The sequence below is a fragment of the Hyaena hyaena genome, unplaced genomic scaffold, assembly GCF_003009895.1.
Source record: "Hyaena hyaena isolate Hyena2069 unplaced genomic scaffold, ASM300989v1 scaffold_98, whole genome shotgun sequence".
Classification (NCBI taxonomy): Eukaryota; Metazoa; Chordata; class Mammalia; order Carnivora; family Hyaenidae; genus Hyaena; species Hyaena hyaena.
In genome coordinates this window covers 402,319-422,405 of record NW_024080730.1, presented here as the reverse complement: position 1 = coordinate 422,405, position 20,087 = coordinate 402,319, and the positions used below count along the sequence as shown (strand labels likewise).

At 64.0% G+C, this 20,087-nt stretch overlaps 1 protein-coding gene across 2 annotated transcripts; it reads right to left on the bottom strand.

Annotated features, from left to right (window-relative positions):
• Positions 1 to 731: 731 nt before the first annotated feature.
• On the bottom strand, positions 732 to 19,772 carry GRK2 (G protein-coupled receptor kinase 2). Of its 2 annotated transcripts, none has more exons than XM_039235458.1 (21): positions 19,660 to 19,772; positions 9,383 to 9,459; positions 7,492 to 7,565; positions 7,278 to 7,379; positions 7,081 to 7,155; positions 6,857 to 6,918; positions 6,056 to 6,107; positions 5,790 to 5,881; positions 5,325 to 5,424; positions 5,156 to 5,234; positions 4,926 to 5,056; positions 4,555 to 4,649; positions 4,373 to 4,480; positions 4,123 to 4,189; positions 3,738 to 3,838; positions 3,211 to 3,277; positions 3,036 to 3,131; positions 2,684 to 2,846; positions 2,365 to 2,501; positions 2,144 to 2,257; positions 732 to 2,022 (listed from the first exon to the last, which is right to left on the bottom strand). In XM_039235458.1, exons 1-21 carry the CDS (start codon positions 19,770 to 19,772, stop codon positions 1,858 to 1,860), a joined length of 2,070 nt encoding a protein of 689 aa, XP_039091389.1. In that variant the 3' UTR covers positions 732 to 1,857. The 2 variants fall into 2 exon arrangements, with proteins under 2 accessions (XP_039091389.1, XP_039091390.1); XM_039235459.1 differs by having other exon boundaries at positions 2,144 to 2,254.
• Positions 19,773 to 20,087: the final 315 nt, after the last annotated feature.

Sequence of the window (20,087 nt, the reverse complement as noted above, 5' to 3'; positions counted from 1 at the left end):
GTGCTCCTACCAACCTGGGCCAGTCCTGACTGCCCGGCCATTCCCTGCATCAGGGACATCCTCCCCAACGCCCCGCCCCGATGCTGCAGGCCCAGCTCAAAGGCCTTTCCCTCCCAAGACTCAGCCTCTCCCTGCAGCAGCCTTCCTTCTGCACCTGCTGTGCTCTGGATTCGGGCCCTCAGCCCTGCCCAGCAGAGCCCAGCACAGAATGGGCAGCAACTGGCATCGCGCAGAGGGGCCTGTAGGCCCAGTACGTGGGGAAAACGAAGTGGAGCAGAGCCTCCGGGTAGAGGCCAAAAGCTGGGGGAATCCCTCGGGCCTCAGGAAGCCCTACTGGGGTCTGCACAGCAAGGCAAGAGGAGGCCAAAGCCAGAGAGGGCCAAGGGCCCAGGGGCTGCTGCGTGACCCCAAGGGCAGAGGTGCCTGACTGACCGAAGGGTGTCCTCAGCACAAGGACTGGCGAGCTGAGATGCTCAGTCGGTCAGTCCAAATGTGATGTGAAGCTTCCCCTTCTATTCCCCTCGGCTGGGGGGATGGGTCGGTGGGGCGGGAGAGGAGGCGTGGAGCCCCCTGCCCCAGCCCGGGGAGGGATTGGGCCAAGGGAGGCTGGCCCTGGATGCCCGCCATGGCAGCGGAGGGGACCCGGCACTGCCAATACCCTCTCTCCTCAGGCCCCAGCTCAGCGGTGGCCAAGAATGGTCGTGGGGCACAAAAGAACCGACACAGCTAAGTCAGGCACCATTTTTTATAAAAACGCATAGTCTCATTTTCCACTCTTTAAAATCACATTCAAAAATCGGCAAAGGAGCGCCCCCGGGAGTGAGTAGACAGGAAGGGAGGGTGCGCCAACCCAGCCCCAGGGGGAGGGGGGGCGCGACACCACACACGGCAGCGCGACTGGCACAAGGGGGCATGCGGCGGGCGGGGTGGCACCCTGTGGGCAGTGGCACTGACGGGACATGGGACTATGGGGCTGGACAGCCCGGGGGGGTACACTGACCAGCCTGAGGGGGTGGGGGCGAGGGCTGGCCCTGCCCGGCCCCTCTTGCTGTGCTGCCCGACCTGTTGAGGGTCAAGGCCAGTCACCTACGGTGCCGGGCAGATGAGGCCTCGCCCAGCCCCGGGGGCAGAAGGGGGGCCAGAGATCTCAGGGCCAGGCCAGGCCAGTGTGACACAACCCACAGCTGCCTTTCTGTGGTCCCTGAGCCCGGGCGCTTGGCAGGGGAGGAGAGGGGACTGCGGGGAGGGCAGCGGCACCTGCTGCCCATGCCAGAGCCCCTCAGCAGCCAGGGAATGTGGGAACGGAGGCGGCCAGTGACACAGGGGCTCTTCCCGGGCAAAGGGCACAAGAGCTCGAGTCACTGCGGCTGGGCCTGGGGTCAGGGAGATCATGGGCCCCTCCTCCACCGATTGGCTGGAGGACAGGACAGTGCAGGACTGCGCCCCCGTCACAGGAGGGGCTTCGGCGGGAAGATTCAAGTAGTAGCCCTGTGCCGCGGCCTCCCCTGGGCTGTGGGACGCCGGGCCACCCTGCGGTGCTGTGCGCACAGCGCGGTGCGGCGTCATCCCTGGGGAAGGGCCAGGAGGGCTGCTGGGGCCGCTGCTCCCCCGCCCCCCGCCACCACGGGAAGACACGGGGAGGGGAGGCCCCTGGAGGGTCGGGGCTGAGGGCAGCTGGACAGTGGCTGGGTTGGTGGCAGCAGGAGCCAAGGCAAGCGGGGCCCCCCCTGGGGGCTGGGCCAGGCCGGGGCCACAGGAAATCACAATAATTACAAAATAAAACCTTTTCCGCTTTGCGGGAAAACAAATAATAAAAATCCGACAAAATAAATTAGAGGTTTATAAAAGGCGGGCGGCTCAGAGGCCATTGGCGCTGCCGCGCTGGACCAGCGGCACCTTGCTCAGCTCCACCACAGGCGAGCGCGGCTTGTTCTTCATCTTGGGCACGCGCTGCACCAGCTGCTGGGCCTCGCGGTACGCGTCGCGAAGCTCCTTCTTCCACTGCACCAGCTCCGGGTCACTCTGCGGGCGCCCGGGGGGCCGTCAGGTGTTGTGGGGGGAGGCCTGGGCGCCCGAGGCTCGCGCCCGAGGCTCCCTCCCGGGCCCGCCCGGCCCACCGCCACCGGCCCCCGGCCCCACTCACGTCACACTGCAGCACGAACTGTTTGCCGCCGCGGATCTTGAGAAGGAGGCACTTCCGCTCCTTGATCTGCGTCTCCTCCACAGACTGGATCTCCTCCATGGTCAGCAGGCTCTGCTGCGGGGCGGGCGGGAGGCACGGGGAGGGGCGCTGAGGATGGCACAGGCTGGCGGCTGCGGCACTGCCCTCCTTGTCCCTCCCCCGGGCACCAGGCCGCTGCTTACCGGGGCCTCGCCCTCGCCCCGCCACTCCAGCCGGTTGGGAAACAGGTAGAAGTACCGCCGCTGCCACTGCGTCAGGAAGGGGTTGCCCATCTTGGACATGTAGCCGTGCATGATACAGTCCTTGCCCAGGGCGTAGTCTGCCGCGAGAGAGCAAGAGGCGCGCTCAGCCAGGCCCCCCACCCCCGGCCCCCCCACCGCCCCAGGGCTGGAACCTGGTTCGGCCACTCCGGCTGGGACCCTGGGCAGCTCCCCAAAACCCGAGCCGATTCCTTGTCTCTAAAGCGCCCAGTGGGTGCCCACGGCAGCCGCGAACCCTCACCTTCCTCGTGGCCCAACTGCTTGTTTTTGGTTTTCTTGCGGGCCTCCAGCCGGTCCGTCTCGGCATTGATGGTGTCGAAGACCGTCTCGGCCACCTCCTGCTGCCACCGCTCCGAGATGGTGAGCGGGAAGTTACGGTAGAGTTCCTGGTCACTGTCCAGCAACTTCAGCGGGTAGACAGGGCAGGGACATCCATCAGCCACAGGCCTGCCCAGGCCCGCGGCTCCCAGGCGGGGGGTTCTGGTCTGACAGCCCCCCAGCCGCCCAGGCATGTGTGGGGAGGCCCAGTAGCTGACAGAGCCCCGCAGGCCGGCATCAGGGCGCATGTGGGAGGCCAGGGCAGGCCTGGGTACCTTGATTCCTTTCGTGTCCTCCTCATCAAAGGAGCCAATGTCGAAGGCGTCAGCAGCGTTCACCTCCCCTCGAGGGGGGATCAGCGGGGGAGGGTACTGCAGCAGAGCACAGGCTGGGCATCAGCACCAGGCAAGGGCTACAGGGCGCCCGCCTGGCCCTGCCCCAGGCTGGTACCTTCTGCAAGAAGACCATCTGCCAGTCCAAGGAGCGGAAGAAGGGGCTCTCCTTTACCTCCTGGGCCCTGTGGGGACACGCGGGTCATCAGGCCGTGGCTAAGTGTGGGCGCCGAAGCGCCTCTGCCACCCTGGGCAGGTTCCTTAAACCTCAGCCTGTTTCCTCATCTCTAAAATGGGGAGAACAGTTCCCACAAACTAGGGCCGTTGGGAGCTTTCACATTTGTAAATCTTGCAACATCACGCCCAACAACTTACTAAGTGTTAAATAAACACAAAAAGCTGTCGCCATCATCGTTGTCATTGCTGTGTTTGTTACAGGGGCCCCTCTGGCAGCCGTGCCCCCAGGCAGCCCTGTCCTGAGAACACTAGATGGGGTCTGGTCGTGCCCCAACCTGCGAACCCCTCAAAGGAAGGTGGCACCAGGAGGGGGCTCCAGGGACGGAACACAGCCCTCGTTCTCAGGCCGGCCCCGGGCCTGGCAGGGAGGGAGGACCGGGGACAGTGGCCCTGGTCCCGGGCACTCACCCTCGACCCAGGCAGCCCAGTCTCCGGTTGACATCCCTCTGCAGCAGCCCCTCCAGCAAGGAACGGAGCTCGGGGGAGAAGGAGTCGGGCAGCTCCACAGCCTGCGGGAAGAAGTGGACGTCGGCAGGGGCCGAGGAAGGGACCTGGCACCCGGCACAGGGAGAGACAGGGCCCAGCTTCCTCCCTGGCCCCCATGGGGCACGTTTGTTCTGACAACACAGGGCCGGGGAGCCTCTGGGGCCAGAGGCCAGAGTAAGGATCAGTGGACCAAGTTTGCTGTTATTTGGTGAGAACCAAGAATCCGTGACCCTGACGCGCACAGGAGACCCCGGCTCCACAGTGACCACCCCCCGCCATGGACCCCACCCCGCCTCCCTACACTCACCATCGTCAATGTCATGCGGTCAATCTCGTGCTTATCTTTGGTCTTGTGCTGCCGAAAGGGGCTGTGCCTGGGCAAGAGGCGCAAGGTCAGAGGAAAGGCATGGGGAAACTGAGGCAGGGAGCAGCAACGATCCTCATCCAAAGCCAGGGACGGTGCCACCCTAACACCCAGGCAGCTGTAGGCGCCGCTCACCTAGATGGCTACCCTTCCCTGTCCCCTCCCACCCGCCGGCAGGGGAAGGCCCACTCACCCCCGCAGCAACTTGAAAAGCATGCAGCCCAGGGAGAACCAGTCAGCGCTGCTATCGTAGGCCACGCCCTTCTGCAGGACCTCGGGGGCCATGTACCCATGGGTGCCCCTGCGGGAGCAAGGAGGCCATGAGGGGGTCTGGCGGAGGGCGCGGGAAGGGAGAGTGGGGGGTTGGGCACTCACACGCTGGCGTGGGGCTTCTTCTTGGAGAAGTCGCAGGCCAGGCCCAGGTCAGAGATGCGCACGTGACCGTGCTCGTCCAGAAGGATGTTGGCTGGCTGTGGGGGAAGCCCAGTGAGCGGCCTCAAGAGCAGCTCAGGACAGGGCCTGGCCAGGCAAGATGCCAGCTAGGTCACTGTCCTCACCCTGGAGGGCTGGGGGTGTCCAGCGACAAGGCCCCGGGTGGGGTCTTCCCCTCCGTCCCCCAGTTACAACCGGAATCCAGAAAACGGCTCGGGGAAGAAGAGGGCAGCCGGCCGGCCCTGTCCCAGAACGCCACTGCTGCGGGCCAGGTGGGCCGGTGGCACGGAGGGGATGGGGGGCCGGAACCTCACCTTCAGGTCCCGATAGACAACGAAGCGGTTGTGCATGTGTTCCAGGCCCAGGATGATCTCGGCCGCGTAGAAGCGCATGTCGGCCTCGGAGAACACGCCGTGCTGGGACAGGTGGTAGTGCAGGTCCCCACCTGAGGGAGGCAGCCCCGCGGGGTGGCGCTCAGCTCCCCGTCACACCCCCCCGTCCCCCCCGCCCTGCGGTCCACCTGGGGCCGGGCCCACGCACTCACCGTTCATGAGGTCGAGGATGAAGCTGAGCTTGTCCGGCGTGTGGAACGCGTACGACATGCACACGATGAACGGGCAGTCCTGGAGGGCAGGGGAGGGCGGTGAGCAGAGGCGGCGCGCGGGGCTGGGACCAGGGGCCCACAGTGACCTGCCCGGGCCCTCCCGGCTCACCCCAGTGCTGACAAGGGACAGCATGATGCGCTCGTTCAGGGCCAGGGTCTCCCCCTGCTTCATCTTGATGCGCTTCTTATCCAGACACTTCATGGCATACCTGGTGGGGGAGGGGGGCCGGCTGGTCAGTCAGTCCCCACGCACCTTCAGTACAGAGCCCAGGGCTGCGTCTGGGGGTCTGCAGGGGCGGGGCATGGGGGGCAAGTCCTCAGGGCTCTTGCAGTGAGGACTGGACACTGAGACCAGCGTACGACACATCAGAGTCAAGGCGGGAGGCGGGAGGCGGGAGAGAGCTGTGAGTTGCGGCCTCTGTGCGCGCGTGCAGTGGGGAGACGGTAGCCGCTGCAGAGACCTGCCCACTCAGGACCTGGGGGCCCTGAGCCCCCTCACAGCTCTTCCACGGACCCCAGGGGCCCCTCCCCTCCCTCAGGCACCCCACTGGACACTGGCCGAGCCGGTGCTCACATCTTGCCCGTGTCGGCTTTCCGGCACCCGTAGACCTCGCCAAAGCCCCCTCGCCCGATGATGCGGTGCACGCTGAAGTCGTTCATGGTCAGCTGTGGGGCGGTTAACAAGCGGGGTCAGAGCATCCGGGGCCGGTCCCAGGCCAGGGACCACCCTCGCCACGTACTTACCTGCCCTGAGCCGCCCCCCACCGCTGGGACCCCGGCACCGACCCCTGGGCGGGCGGAAGGGAGGGAGCAGCCTTCCGAGCCCACCGAGCCACTCACATGGATGTTGAGCTCCACATTCTTCCACTGGCAAAATCGTGTGAATTTATCGCTGTGAGAGAAGAACGAGGGCTCAGACGAACTTCAGAAGGTGGGCGCAGCGATGCCAGGCAGGCGCAGCGATGCCGGGAGCAAGCCGACCCCACACCCCTGCTGTCGTCTGGGGTCCTGAACCTCAGCTTCCCCCGACCCCCTGGACTGCCAGGCACAGCGCCGGCCCAAGTGGGTTTCAGATAAGTGTAGAGAAGTGGCCCTCCAATCTGACACGGACTTCCTGCCACTGTATCCCTGACAATACTCATCCCTGCTTGCACACCTCCAGCGACGCAGCACTCACCCCTGGGAAGCTCCCACTCCGCTGCCCGGCAGCTGGGACCCTAAGAAGGCTGTTTCTCATGTTAAGCTGAAATCTGCCTATAGCTCCCACCCACCAGGCCAGCTCCGGCCACAAGAGCCACAGTAGAGGACGGTGTGTCATGTGTGTGCCACCCTGAGGCTTCTCGGCATAGATGGGCCCAGCAAGGTGCTGAACAGTCCACGAGAAGGAATGACACTTGGGTGGTCCCTCATACCCTGGAGAATCCCCTGGGGCAGGCTCGGAGATGCCTGGCAGTAAGAAGGGCAGGGGGGAGTGTGGAGGAGCTGGTGGCTGGGAGCCCGCCCCACTTCTTAGGAGTCCCCGCACAGGGCCGTTAGCGGGGCCCAGGAACCCGCCTGCCCGGATTCTCTCCTCCACACCATCTGCACCCCTTCTCAGCAAGTGCTTCTCCCCTGCCTCTCCCGCACGTGCTCTGCTCTCACCTCTCGATGAATTTCTGGAACACATCCCCTCGGAGGTTCTGACAGATCTCTTCGATATATGGCTAAGGGGAGAAGCTGGAGGTTGGTGACTGAGCCAGACTCGGAGCGGACCTCGGAGCGGACCAGGCTCGTGACCTCAGCGGCCCAAGGGTGGCGCTGGCTGGGTGGGGGTGGGGGTGGGGGGCAGGGGGTGGGCGGGCAGCGGGGATAAGCCCAGTACGCACCTGGAAGAGGTCCGGAGGAACCTGCTTCTTCACCAGGTGGCCCTGGACGTGCTCAGTGGCACTTTTCGAGAAGGGCTGCAGAAGACAGAAGTGGCTGTGAATTTTCTGCAGGGCCCTGGCATCCCCTGCCCACACCCCAGGCGGTTCTGGGCCAGCACTGGGGTCTGGGCCTACGGCCAGGCCGGGGGGACACTCACGTGCGAGCAGGCCAGCAGCTCCTTCATGATGTAGGTGTCGAAGACCTCCCGGCTACGAGCAAGGCGCTCCTCCTCCGTCTCCAGTTTCTCGTATTTCTTGATCTAGAGGACAAGATCCCCACCGGTGACGCAGAGGCACCAATGGCAGGCGTCTTACAGACGGAACGACAGCAGCCCGACCTCCTCCCCTTTCCGCAGGCAGGCGGGGCCTTACCTCCTCATAGAACTCCACCAGCGGCTTGGCCTCCTCCAGGTGTTTCAGGCAGAAATCTCGGAAGAGCAGGTACCCTGAAAAGCAAGTGTTTTGGGTCACACGGGGCCACACCCCTGTGCGGCCATCCCATCAGGGCGGGCGGTGTGGGCTTGGGGCTCCCTGGGCAGCACTAGCCAAGGAAGCAGCAGAGGTGGTCTCTGCCCTAGGTGGGGACTGGACGAGGTGGCCCCAAAGGCTGTCACCAACTGAAGAGTCTCAGTTTCAGGTTAAGGGGTGCCTGTGTCTCTACCCCTTCCGGAAGCCGCTTCCTCAGATCGCCAGCTGGAATGTGACCGGCGCTCTGGCGAGACACAGGCCGACTCCGGCTCCCCGCCCTCTCCCTGCCGTCCAGGGCCTGCAGCTGCTACTCAAGGGCAGCACCCCCACTGGGCAGGCTGTGCAGGTGCAGACTGACCTGGGTCAGGCCACAGCATGGCGGGGAGGAGGAGGGCAGCCTCCCAAGGGGCCCTGGTCCCTCTCTCTGGACCCCCCATATCATGCCCTGCCATATCTGACCGATTCTCATGGCAGCCCCGAGGAACAGGTGCAGAAACACACCTGGGGAGGCTTGTCAAGTGGGCCGAGTAGAAGATTCTCGGCTCTTCTACCCGCTGGGAGGTGCTGGGAAAGACAGGCCAGGGGGTGGGGCCTCGCAGGGCATGAGACCAGAGGCCACTGGGGAAGGTAAGAGGCGGGACAAGCTATGGGAAGGGCTCCCAGGCCTCACCCCTCCCAGCGAATGGGGGCCCGAGGCCCAACCCCAGAGCAGCCCTGGAGGGCAAGGGGAAGTAAGGGCAGTCCATGTTCCCTCCAGCCTGACGTGGGTGACCAGGCTGGCACTGGGTAGCTTCCATGTCTCTTTAGGGGTGCTGACTGGGCACCTCCAGCAGAGCACACAGCCATCACTTCTATTAAAGGCGGCCTGGCCTTTGAGTAACTTGTGACCTGGGTTTCCTAGTGGGCAAGGGACTTTCACTGAGGACGGGCCCTCCAACAGTCCTGGGCGGCAAGGCTTCTGAGTCTTAATTCCCGGGTGAGGACACCAACAGGCTCAGAGCGGTAAAGCGATGTACCCAACCAAGGTCACAAAGCACAGGCAGGGGACTGACCCACACTGGGCTTCTCGATGCAGTGACTCCCCAGCGCTGACTTCCAATGCCTGATCCTGCCAGGCTGGCCCAGGCCACTCCCATTTCAGAGCTGAGATCCTGCTCTCCCCTGGGGAAGGCCGACCCAGAGCTGTGTGTGCCTGCAGCCTGCTTTCCGGGAACCGCCCCAACCCAGCCTGCCCTGTGGGCCAGTTCTGCGGCAGAAGCACTCCACTCGTGAAACGAGGGCACTGGAGGAGGAGGATCCGAGGGACTGAGCGAGGCAGGTTGCTCTCAAAGAGGGCCCTTGAGGGCGGGGGCGGGCGACCACAGCTCGGCAGGCGCCACAGGAAGGGCCCCGCCCCTTCCTGTCAGTTCTACCAACGGCCCAAAGCAGCTGTGCCTGCGCCAAGGGGAAGCTGCAACTCTCAAAAACAAAAACCCCAAGGAGGAACTTCCCCGGCAGCCCGGGAAGACTGCTCGGCCCCCACCCCCTTCACAGGGCTCCCAGGGCCCACCGCCAGGGGCTGGGAGGCACAATGGGTCACGGCCCTGAGCAGCCCTGCCGCCACCCTGGGATGTGGGGTGCTCATCACCGCCCTGCCCCATCCGATCGATGGCCAGACCTCCAGGGAGGGGACAGAGGCCAGCCGGCTAGGGTGGGGGTGGGAAAGCGGCCTTGGGGTTCTCCTGCCCCCACACCCCAGGCCTGGGCAGCTGGACAGTGGCGGGAAGTCCTTGGGGCTGGCAGAACTCGTACTCACCCAGCTTCTGGGAGAAGATCTTCTCAAAGGTCACCTCGCCCCGGTCCTCCAGGTACTTCTGCATAACGCTTCGGATGCTGAAAGATGGGGGGCGGGGGGGCCTCAGTGAGCCAGCGCCCCCGGGGCTCCTGCCAGGCCTGCTGGCCCTGTCCCCTCCCCGGGGGTCCAGAATGTCACCGCTCCCTCCAAGAAGGCAATGCTGGGCCAGGCCTGCCCACCAGGGCTCTGTCCCCCAGAGCCAGGGTGGCCAGCAGGTGGCTGCTCGGAAGTGTGGTCCCAGGACTGCCTCATGCTGGATCGGGAGCCTGGCCAAGCCTCAAAAGCCCAGGCCTCCCCATCAGCAGAGGATGGGTAACCAGAATGGGGCCTGTCCGTACCATGGAATATGCCTGGCCATAAAGTGGGACGTCGCACTGACAGAAATGCTACATTAGGGATGAACCTTAGCACGCTGCTAAGTGAGAACAGAGAGGCACATAAGGCCCCAGGTTCTATGATGCCACTCAGGTCGCATGTCCAGAATAGGCAAATAGATCTACAGACACAGAAGGCACATTAGTGAGGCCAGGGGCTGAGGGACAGAAGAGGAGTGACTGCCAGCAGGTAGGGGGTTTCTTCTGGGGGTGATGGGAATGTTCTGGAATCAGGTAGGGTGAGAGCTGTACCAAAACCTACTGGGCTGCACTCTTTAAAATGACGAATTTGAGGCGCCTGGGTGGCTTAGTCGGTTAAGCGTCCGACTTTCGCTTGGGTCATGATCTCACGGTTCGTGGGTTCGAGCCCCGCGTCGGGCTCTGTGCTGACTGCCAGCTCAGAGCCTGGAGCCTGTTTCAGTCTGTGACTCCCTCTCTCTCTGACCCTCCCCTGCTCACGCTGTCTCTCTCTCTCTCTCCTAGAAATAAATAAAAATATTAAAAAAAAAACAAAAAAACATTATTAAAAAAATAAAAATAAAATGACGAATTTGATGTTATGTGAATCATATCTCATGTTTTTTACACAGTAAAAATAAGACGACGTAGAAGCCACGCCTCGGTTCCTGTGTCCCTAACATCTGACTTAAAAAGATGTGCCCCCCCACCCCCAACCGTCCCTGGGTTGCTTGGGAGGGCAGCACGGGAGAGGCTGGCCACTGTGACCATGCAAAGTCCAACCTGACAGTCCCCACCCGGAAAGCTCATCCTCAACACCAAGGCCAAGTGACCTGAGGCTTGTGACCTGAGGCTTTCCCTCGTACCTCACCCCCCACTCCCCCCGCTGTCCACTCCTCCCCTCTCCTGGGCCACCTGTAGACCAGCCATCATGCCTGCCAGCTGTCATCACTCTGGCCTTCCCTCGCCCGGGCTCCTGGGGAACCCTCCTAGCTGCCGGTGCCGGGGACCACACTGCGCAGTCACAGCTGAGCCCTGGCAATGCTCACACAGCCCTGGGATATGTGGGGCCACCAGGGAGGGCCAGGGTCAGGAAGTCTGAGCTCTGTGCCCCCACATCCCTCTCGGAGCTGAGCACGGGTCACCCGGGCCTGCTGTTCGCTGTCTACTGGAAGGTACCCTGTACCCCTGGCCTCCGCACAGGCGCTCCCAGGGCACAAGTTCTGCACGCGTGGCTCTAAGCCATTACATAGTGTGTGACAAAGCCTGACGCGACCCACTCAGGAAGGGAAGAAGGTTCTGGGCCGCCGCGAGAGGCCACGTGGAGGAGGAACTTCACTGGGTTCCTCGGTGCAAACAGGATGTCAACAGGTGGCAAAGCCCAGGGCAGGTGGGTGGATGTGGGGACAAGCAGGGGAAGACCCAGACTCGGGCAGGAGGGGGCTGGGCTGGGGAGGCTCAGGAAGCTCAGGCCAGGGCAGACAGTCGGCTGGAGGCCCCACGGGAGGCAGCCCGGGTGGTGGCGACACTAGAGGGACGGCCAGTAAGGAGGGAGAGGCGCAGGCTCGGGCCATCGGCGGGCAGAGGAGTCCGCCAGAGAGGTGTCTGAGGTGAGAAGGCGCCAGGCAGGGCCCGTGTGGACGCCGCCCAGCCGCTGGGCCTGTGCTCGGAGGCGGGGGACTCCTGCCCCTTTCTGCTCAGCGCTCTCCTTCTGACGGTCTGAGCGGAAGCCCAGGCTCCGCTCCCCCCCAGGCTTCCGCCACACAAGGAAAGGCCACGCAAGATAAGGGGAGCGCACAGTGCTCTCGTGAGCACGGCTACGCAGCAACTCCCTCCCCGGCTTCCCCGCCCCAGGAGGCTGGACGACGCTGTGACCGGTCTCCGACAGGAAGGAGGGTGCCAATGACCGGGACAGCCCTCCCGTGTCCCTAGCCTGTGACTCCGACCAACAAGAGCGGGGCTCCTAGCCGAGGGCCAGTGGCTCGGTGGCCCCACACTGAAGTGGTGGCCACTAGGGAGCTGGTCCCCTCAGGAAAGCAAGGCTGCTCTCCGCAGGGGGGCAGGGGCCCTGAGGCGGGGACGGGGCCCTCACCCGTGCCAGGGCACCCTCCCCTCCTGACTGCCATGCCATCAGGAGCGCGTCTCCCCAGCCCCACGGGCCCCACAGGGACTCAGGGGCCCTCAGGAGGCGAGGCCCGATTCCAAGGCCCGCTCCCTGCTCACGCGCCCTGCGCTGCAGCCCGGAGACCGGAGCCCCACAGACCCGCACTCAGGACCCCCTTTCTGGAGGACAGCGGGACAGGCCGGGGCGTGCTGCGGGGCGTGCTGTGGGGCAGCAGCCCGGGCCCGGAGCGGGGCAGCGAAGGGCTGACAGGGTCTCGAGGCCAGGCACCCAGGAGTTAGGGGCTCAGAGCCTGGGGAGCCCTGTGAGGGGCAAGTACCCGGACTTCAGCTGTAAGGTGGACCCAGAAGGCCGGCTCAGCTCTTGGCATGCCATGTCCACACCCAATTCCTGTGTTTCAGGACATTTTGGTCGATGGAAGGCGCTGGACAAAGTAATAAAGTGGGGGGGGGGGGAAGGGAATCACAAAAGGTCAGTCAATCTTCCACGGAGGTGAGTGGTTGGAAGGTCAGGTGTAGTCGGGCGGGATGACGCCTGGACAGGTGGACCCAGACGGGAAGCCCTCCTGAGACCCCAAACTGGCTTCCCGGGGGCCGGTGAGACTGGCACCAGCCTATCAAAGGCGGCGCGATGGGAATGCCCCCCACTTCCCGCCACAGGACTCGGTGGCTCCCAGAGAAGCTGGGAACCGGACCCTCCTGGGAAATGCACTCTCCCCGAGGGCCCGTGGATGAGGGAGCCAGCCTGCCGCCCGGCCTTCTCCCGCCCCGGCGGCTGCTCTGCTGTGGGCTCAGCCCAGGATGGCGCAGAAAGTGGGGCATCCGTGGCCAGACCCCGCCTCCCCTCTGGAGCTGCCTGGGGCGCCTCTCTTCCCAGCCTACAGCACTTCACTTTCTTCCTTAAAAAGAGAAAAAATGTTTTCTAAATAAAATAAACAACCCCCACACACACACACACCCAAACACGACATTGGACTGAGCAGAGCCTTGAACGGAAGGCCCCCAAAGCGACAGCGTCAGGGCTTCCTGTCCGTTCGCACTCGCATGGGGGGCTGGTGGCCGAGGGAGGCGGCAGTTTAGAAAAACGTGTCACGGGGCACACTCCCGCCAGGGTGGCAAGTGCAGGCTGGCACGGGCGGCGGCGGCGGCCTCCTGGGCCGGGTCACCTTCGTCTCCAGCACCTACTCCCTGATACTGGCAGGGTCGAGGGTGGCAACGAGCCCAGAGCAGCACATTCCCGCCCCCACCCAGGCCAACAACTCCGACATCCAGGAGCACGTGGCCCCCAGGCCAGCTCTGGGCTGTCAGGGGAGCTGGCGCCGGTCCCTGCCCCGCCAGAAGGGCCCTAAGGCGCCCAGTTGTTCGGAAGAGGGGACCCTGGCTGCCCTCGCTCTAGCCATGGGGGGTGGGGGGGACACCCAGGCCTGAGTTCCAAACGGCTCTCCCCAACTTCCCTCCCTGGAGGCCGGGCCAAGTCACAAACTTGAATCGTCCAGTTGCCCCACTTGTGAAATGAGGATGTCAACGACCTGCTGAACTGTCACTACATTGTGGGCTGGAAAGCCTGAGGGGGGCGGCTGGGTGGCTCGGTCGGTTAAGCATCCGGCTCCCAGTGTGGTCTCAGGTTGTGAATGATCCCACGGTTCGTGAGATTGAGCCCCGGGTCCAGCTCTGCACTGTCAGCGCAGAGCCTGCTTGGGATTCTCTCTCCGTCTCCCTCTCCCTCTCCACTCCTGCCCCGCGTGTGAGTGTGTGCACGCGTGCACACTCCTGTTCTCTCTCTCTCAGTATAAACAAACTTAAAAATTTCTCAAAAAATAAATAAAATAAAAAAATACAGAGGCTGAGAGGACACCGCAGAACTATCCTAGGACGCTAGCCTTGCTGTGACAGCTGTCAGCTCACATCCCCTCCTGCTGGGGTCCCCCCGCCTGCGCCTCTTCTAGAACGTGATCCTGAGCTATTTCGTCCCGTTCGGGTCTCTGCCCCACACGCTCCCACGTCCTCAGGGGGTGCCGCCCGCGGCCAGGCCACCTGACTGGGCTCTGAGCAGGGCCGGGGCCAGGTGAGTGGCTCCCAGACCAGCCTCACACGCTCGTGCTGATCAGCCTAGGAAACTGGGGATCGGGGTGGGGGAGGGAGGGCGGAAGCAGAGCTGAGACCTGCCCCTGATGAAGCAGCAAGGGCCCTGCGGCAGGAGCTGCTGGACCCTGCTGCCTACAGCCAGGGCCAGTCACTTTGGCGCCAGCTGCCCTGAGGAGAGGGCCGAGCCCAACGCCGCGACAGAGCGCGCATCCTCCCCTGCAGCCCGGAGTGTGGGCAGGGGTGACAGCACAGCAGGCAGGAAGGCGGTGGGGGCTGTGGGGGGGGGGAACTTCCGGTACTTTCTGGAACCACGTGGTTCAGAAGACAGGCAAGGTCTCTGGCTCTGTGGCCCAGGGATCTGACCTGCGCCCTCCCGGAGGACCCCTGCACGGGGCCACAGAGGGCAGCTTGTGTGGGGACTGGGGGGGCAGCAGGGGCCAGAGGCAAACACACCTGTTCTGTCTGGACGGTGAGGGGGTCCAGCCCACACCGAGTCAGCAGCCAGAAAATGTCCCGGGGCCGCCCCCCCAAGCCTCTGCAGAGGACCCCGGCCTTGTACCCTGGCTGCCTCTCCTTCTATTCGCTGCCAGGGCTGTGGGCAGCGGGCGGCACCTCTCCTACGAGCCCGGCGGGCTACGGGCAGCCTCGGCTGGCACCTGGCGGGCCAGGGTGTCACTGGGGTGCCCAAGTCACGAAAGCCCAGGACGGTGGCGGCCGGCCTGGGGACTGTGGGCCCGGCTGGGCCGGTGCAGCCCCGGCCACGCTCTGGGAGAGGACACTGAATGAGCCGGTGGAGCGGAGGCTGCAGCTGTGGCAGCAGCTCCACTGTGGCATTTCCAGGAAACCTGGCACTGAGGTGGCAGCAGGAGGAGGAAGTCCCCTGGGGCTTCTTATTAATATTTCTCAATGACTCTCCCTGGGGCTGACTGTCCTCAGAGCTCGAGAACAGGGCTACATGCCAAATGGGAAAGACTGACCCTGACGGCCACCCTGAAAGGCCAAGCCCAGGGAAGAGAAAGAGACACACACCAGGTGGCACACACACAGCCCCCCTGCCCCCACAAGTCACTCAGGCTCCCAATGGTGCAGTGTGGTGGCCCCGACGTGGCATCCTTGCGAGATGTGCGGGGGGGGGGGTGGAGGGGGGTACTCTCCGGCGGCCTCGTCACATGTCACAGCTTCTATGCTAACATGACCTGAGTACCACACCCTGCAATTTACTGCTATTATGTTAAAACGCACCAAGAACCAAGTTCCGGGGCTGCGTGGCCCGTGGCCCCCAGGAAGGGGCTGTCCACGGTGACCCAGCTGGCCTCCAGGGTCCCTGATGCCCCGCGCAGACACAGAGCTCTGAACACTTTTACACCAGAAAAACTCGCTTCCGAAACCCTGCTCCTCTGCCAGCACAGAGGCTCCCCTTCGAGGCAGCAGCGACGCAAAGAAGGAACGTTATTGTTGTAGAAAAAAGCCGCAGCCGAACCTGTCAGCTTTCGGATCTCTTACTTGCAACAGATTAGCGATAACTTGAGCAGCGCTCTCTGTCCTATGTGGCCAGTATGTGACCGGCAGAGGACAGTGGCCCCTTGGGGCCGCAGGAGGAAGGGGCAGGTGTGAAGGCGGCTGTGCGGTCCTCAAAGACTCTCCCGCTTTCCCGGCCTTGGCGGTTTGCTCTGAGGCAGGAGCAGAATAGCCTGGAACGAGCCGAGCCCGAGCCGAGTGCACGCAGCCCCGGGGTGCCTGGGGCGGGGAGGAGGCGCCGCTGCAGACTGCCTACACCCGACGTCACCGGGAATTTACTACTAGGAATTGATCGTGCATTAATAGGACACATTATTCCTGGTTTGACAGAGCCCAGCTTCCCCTGCACAGATTCCAACCTGCACGGCTCACGCTCCCTTCAAATCCACTTACTGAGGGAACGGCGGGTGGGCGGGCAACTCAATGGCAAAAATGTGAAAAACCCCAAACCCCAGAGAGGAGCGCAGATGGGAAAAGACATCCCAGAGACTCGCTCCAGAGCAAGGGGGTGGGGGGGGAGGGGCTTCAAAGGCCCGGAGGGATGCCTTTCGGAATGATGCCGAAAGATCACCGTGTTTGGTGGGGTGTGGGGGTGAGGAGGAGAGCTACCGCCAGGGTAGAAAGTTCTAGGGTGAGGGACAAAGGCTGGAAGCACACAGGGTTTTGCTGGTGATGGAGAAGTGGAGGAGGAAGGGAGGAAACCTTCCCCTGCACCCCTTCCCCGCCCCCACCCCATACAAATCGAGGGCAGGAAGTCCTGGAGGCAAAGAGTTAACAGGAACGAAGCAGCAGCAGAGGAAGAGTGGCCTGGTCTGGGGGACAGGGAAGCCAGGAAAGGGCAGGAAGGAGGCAATCCGTGGTGGGGGAGGGACCAGGAAAGAGCCGAGAAAATGGGAGGCTGCAAGAGGCACCCGACTCCGACAGTCTGCTGCCGGGACTGCCACCGTCACCAGGGAGGGCAGGGACACCTCCTGGGACCGCCCGAGCGAGGCTCCTGAGCCGGGAGCCCAGAGATTAATTACACCCGGCCTCCGTGGTCATATTAAGCAAATGACAGTAATTACAGGGCCGCTGCTGGTGGAGGAAGAGCGGCTCCGTCGGGGAGCAGCACCGACCACAGGCCCGAGGGCTGAAGGAGCCCTGCGAGGTCGTCCCTGGAGGGCCGGGCCCGGCTTTACTGGGGTGGAAACAGGTGCGGTCAGGAAAAGGGACGTGCTGGAATCGCAGCGGGATTCCAAGCCGGGTCTGCTTGTCTTCCAGCGACACACACTGCCTCCTTCCATGAGAAGGTCGAGAAACGGGTCCATTTCCTCGGATTCTATAGGGTGACAGAAGGGGAGGCCCTTGTGCCAACTCCAAGTGGCACCGTGCCTGCGCAACAGCTCCTGTTCCCAGCCCTGATGCCAGCCCCAGCTCCCGGCCAAGCCACAACCTGGGCATCAGCGGCAGGGAGGCTGCCAAGATGGACCACCCCAAGGTGGGAGCGGCTCCAAATGGCACCTCGTCACGGACGAACCACGGCCAGTCTCCCTGACCCTGACCTTGTGGGGAAGGGGAAGACGTGACCCCAGGCAGGAGCTGCCTCTTCTGTGCACTCGCTCTGCCAGAGCAGTTCCGTTCTGTCCCAGATGACAGGGCAGGGGCCCTTGTGCTCTGTGGTTTCCAGGCCAACCCCCAGATCACCCAGGCGAGGGGTGCCTGAGGGGAGGGCCGGTGGGGGGCGGGGTGGCGCACAGCGATGTGTGGAGGAAATGAAGCATAGCAGGGGGCCTGGAGACCTGAGTTCAAATCCCAGCTCACCCCTGGGATGAAGTCTCCTCCCCTTCCCGAGCCTCAGCTTCTTCAAATATTAAACGGGCGAGAAGACCGCCTGCGGGACCGGCTTTCCCACGGCTGTGAAAAGAATAAGATGGAGCGAAAGCCGCTTGGCACACTGGGAAACGCTGGGCAAACGTAAGACACCGTCATCGTGACCTTCCAGGACAGGACGCATGTGACCCACCAGGTGGGCAAAGCATAAAAGCAAAGGCTGGCATGTCGTCCAAGAGGAGAGGCCTGGTCTTAGCTCACTGACGGGCGCGTCCAGGGCCTCTGTCCATCTCACAGCTGTGGTCCCTCTGACGCCGTTGTGCCGCTGGAGGGCGGCCCCCTACGAGAAGCCATGACACCTGGGTCTTGGTCTCCTGCTGTCCCCCCAAAACTCCCAGCCTGGTTTCAGACATCGCCCGGTCCTGATATTTCCTGAGCGACTGCTACACGCGAGGCACTGCCGTGCCAACTTCACAGGTTGGTTTTCAGATCAACTGAGATGACAGATGTCAGAATAAATAATAAATTATTATAATTTCTGCCACCGTCACTACCACAGATGGTAGAGGGGACAGGAAAAGAGGAACATCTCGTTTCTCAGGGTTCTAACACCTGCAAGGCCAACCCAAGGCGGGGCCCCGTCGGGAGCAATGCATTCTGGGGAGAGATTACCCAAATACAGAGAGTTCCAGAAAAGGTTCTGCCAGACACTTTGTGGCGCTCCAACCTGCAGGAGGGTCTCGAGGCCACAGCCACCAAGGAGGACCGTTGTGAACCCTAGAGGTTGACTCCCCCCCTCCCTGCCCCGTTTCCTCCCTCGTGGCTTTGTCATTTCTGAAATTCATTTTTGTGCTAACTGTCGCTGCTCCCTGGACAGCCCCCAGCTGACAGCCAGCCCGGTTCCTGTTTTGAGAAATCTGATTGCAAATGTCTTAGAAAAAAAAAAAAAAAGGGCCCTAACGGCCTTTTCAAAACGCAGACCCATTTTCCCGTCCCAGGCCCGGTGCTTGGTCAATCCGAAACCCAGCGAACGAGGCACAGAGAAAGGTGCTGGGGATGTAGCCAAGCCCCTCCATCCCCCGCCACTCTGGGCTCCGCTTCAAAGGCTTCGGCTGCCATAGGGTCACAACACTTAACTTCACACTCTCCACATTTCACAGATGAGAAAACCGAGGCCCAGAAGCAGAGGAGAAGGGACTTGCCCAAAGTCACATGACAGATAGGCCAGGCCCAGGTTCCCAGGCCAGCCAGGCTTCCGGCACGTCAACTCTCAGGCATGAGCAAGCATGGTGGGCACACAGCTGTCGCAGATGCAGAGCAGCCAGGGCCCGCCTCAGGCCCGAGTGGTACACACGATGTGGAGGCAGAAGCCAGAAGCCCTGGACTGGTGGCCGGGCGCCAGCCCAGACTACCTGTGACACGGGGCGAGCCGCTCACCTCCGGGGCTTCGGCCGCCCCACCTGATCAGTGGAGACAAACCCGCACCTGTCCTGTCCGACCTCCTGACAGGCTGCGGTGCGGCTCCCGCAATGGGAAAATTCGCTACAGAAGCCATAAAAGGCCGGCCGACCCTCGGCGACGGTCCTGTCCTGAAAAGAACGTGCCTACATCCTGAACACTTTAAACTTTGATACCAGGTGCCGTGACACCAACTGTCTCACGGAGAGGTGGCAGCCGCGGTCCAGCTGCTGCAGAGGTGCGGGGATGTCCTGTGGCAAGCAGCGGCCGCCGGGCACCACACGCAGGGCCGCCAGAGGACTGGGAGGGCAGAGGGACAGGGGGTGCCTCCCCCACTGGGCTGGGGCACACGCCACACCCTGCACCCCCCCATCACCCCGGCCCCCAAAGCACTCTCAAACCCTACCCCAAGCCAGTGACCCACCAGGAGGGTGGGGAGGGCCAGGAAGACATGCTGCCGTCCGGAAGCCTCACACCAGTGTCGCCCAGAGGGGACTAGGAGTGGGGGTGCTGGGGCGTCGGGGAAGCTAAGGGATGAGCGATGTGGTCAGGCCAGGTGGCCTGGCAGGTAGAGGAGGGGACCCCCCGGGGCCCGGGGGCTGCCGGGAGGGTCATGAAGGGCAGCATGGGGCCCCTGTGCGAGAAGGCAGGAGAAGGCAGGAGCGCGGGGCCGCCGGAGGCAGCGTGTACGAAGGGAAGGGAGGCGGTGGGGCAGGGGGCACTGGCGGCTCGGGGAGCCGGCGGGGCCGGGAAGCCCCGGGTTCAGGTGCACTGGGCCTGGGGCCGAGGGGTCCCGGTCGGGGTGGCCGGGGCACAGGGCACGGGAGGGGGGAGGGGGGCCAGGGGCCAGCGCCGGGGTGGTCTGGGGCCGCGGGCTCCGGGTTCGGGCAGCGGCCCGGCCGGCGGCCGCCTCACCTGGGCTCGGGCAGCAGGATCTTCTTGCTGGCGCGCGCGGCCGGCGTGGCCTTGCTCTTCTCCATGGCCATCAGGTAGCTCACATCGGCCAGCACGGCCTCCAGGTCCGCCATCTTGGCGGCGGCGGCGGCCTCTCCCGCCGCTCGGCTCCGCTCCGCTCCGCTCGGCGCGCTCGGCCCCGGCCCGGCCGCTCCGTCGGCCTCGGGCGCCGCCGCCCGCCTGGCCCCGCTCGGCGCCCGCGGCTCCGGTCGCCGCGGCTCACAGGCGGCGCCGCCCCATGGCGCCGGCTCGGGCCCGGCCCCGGCTCGCTCCGCTCCCGCCGGGACTGCAGTCGGGCCGCCGCCGCCGCCGCCGCCGCCGCCACCGCCGCCGCCCGCGCCCCGGAGCCGCCGCCGCCTCCGGCCCCGCCTGCCGCGCACAGCGCCAGC

Coding starts and splice junctions, on each gene's coding strand:
- GRK2 (XM_039235458.1), bottom strand. CDS start 19,772: ATGGCGGACCTGGAGGCCGTGCTGGCCGATGTGAGCTACCTGATGGCC. Junction 6,108..6,856: donor TTCCAGAAATTCATCGAGAG/GTGAGAGCAGAG, acceptor CTTCTCTCACAG/CGATAAATTCACACGATTTT. Junction 2,502..2,683: donor GCAGTTGGGCCACGAGGAAG/GTGAGGGTTCGC, acceptor CTCTCGCGGCAG/ACTACGCCCTGGGCAAGGAC.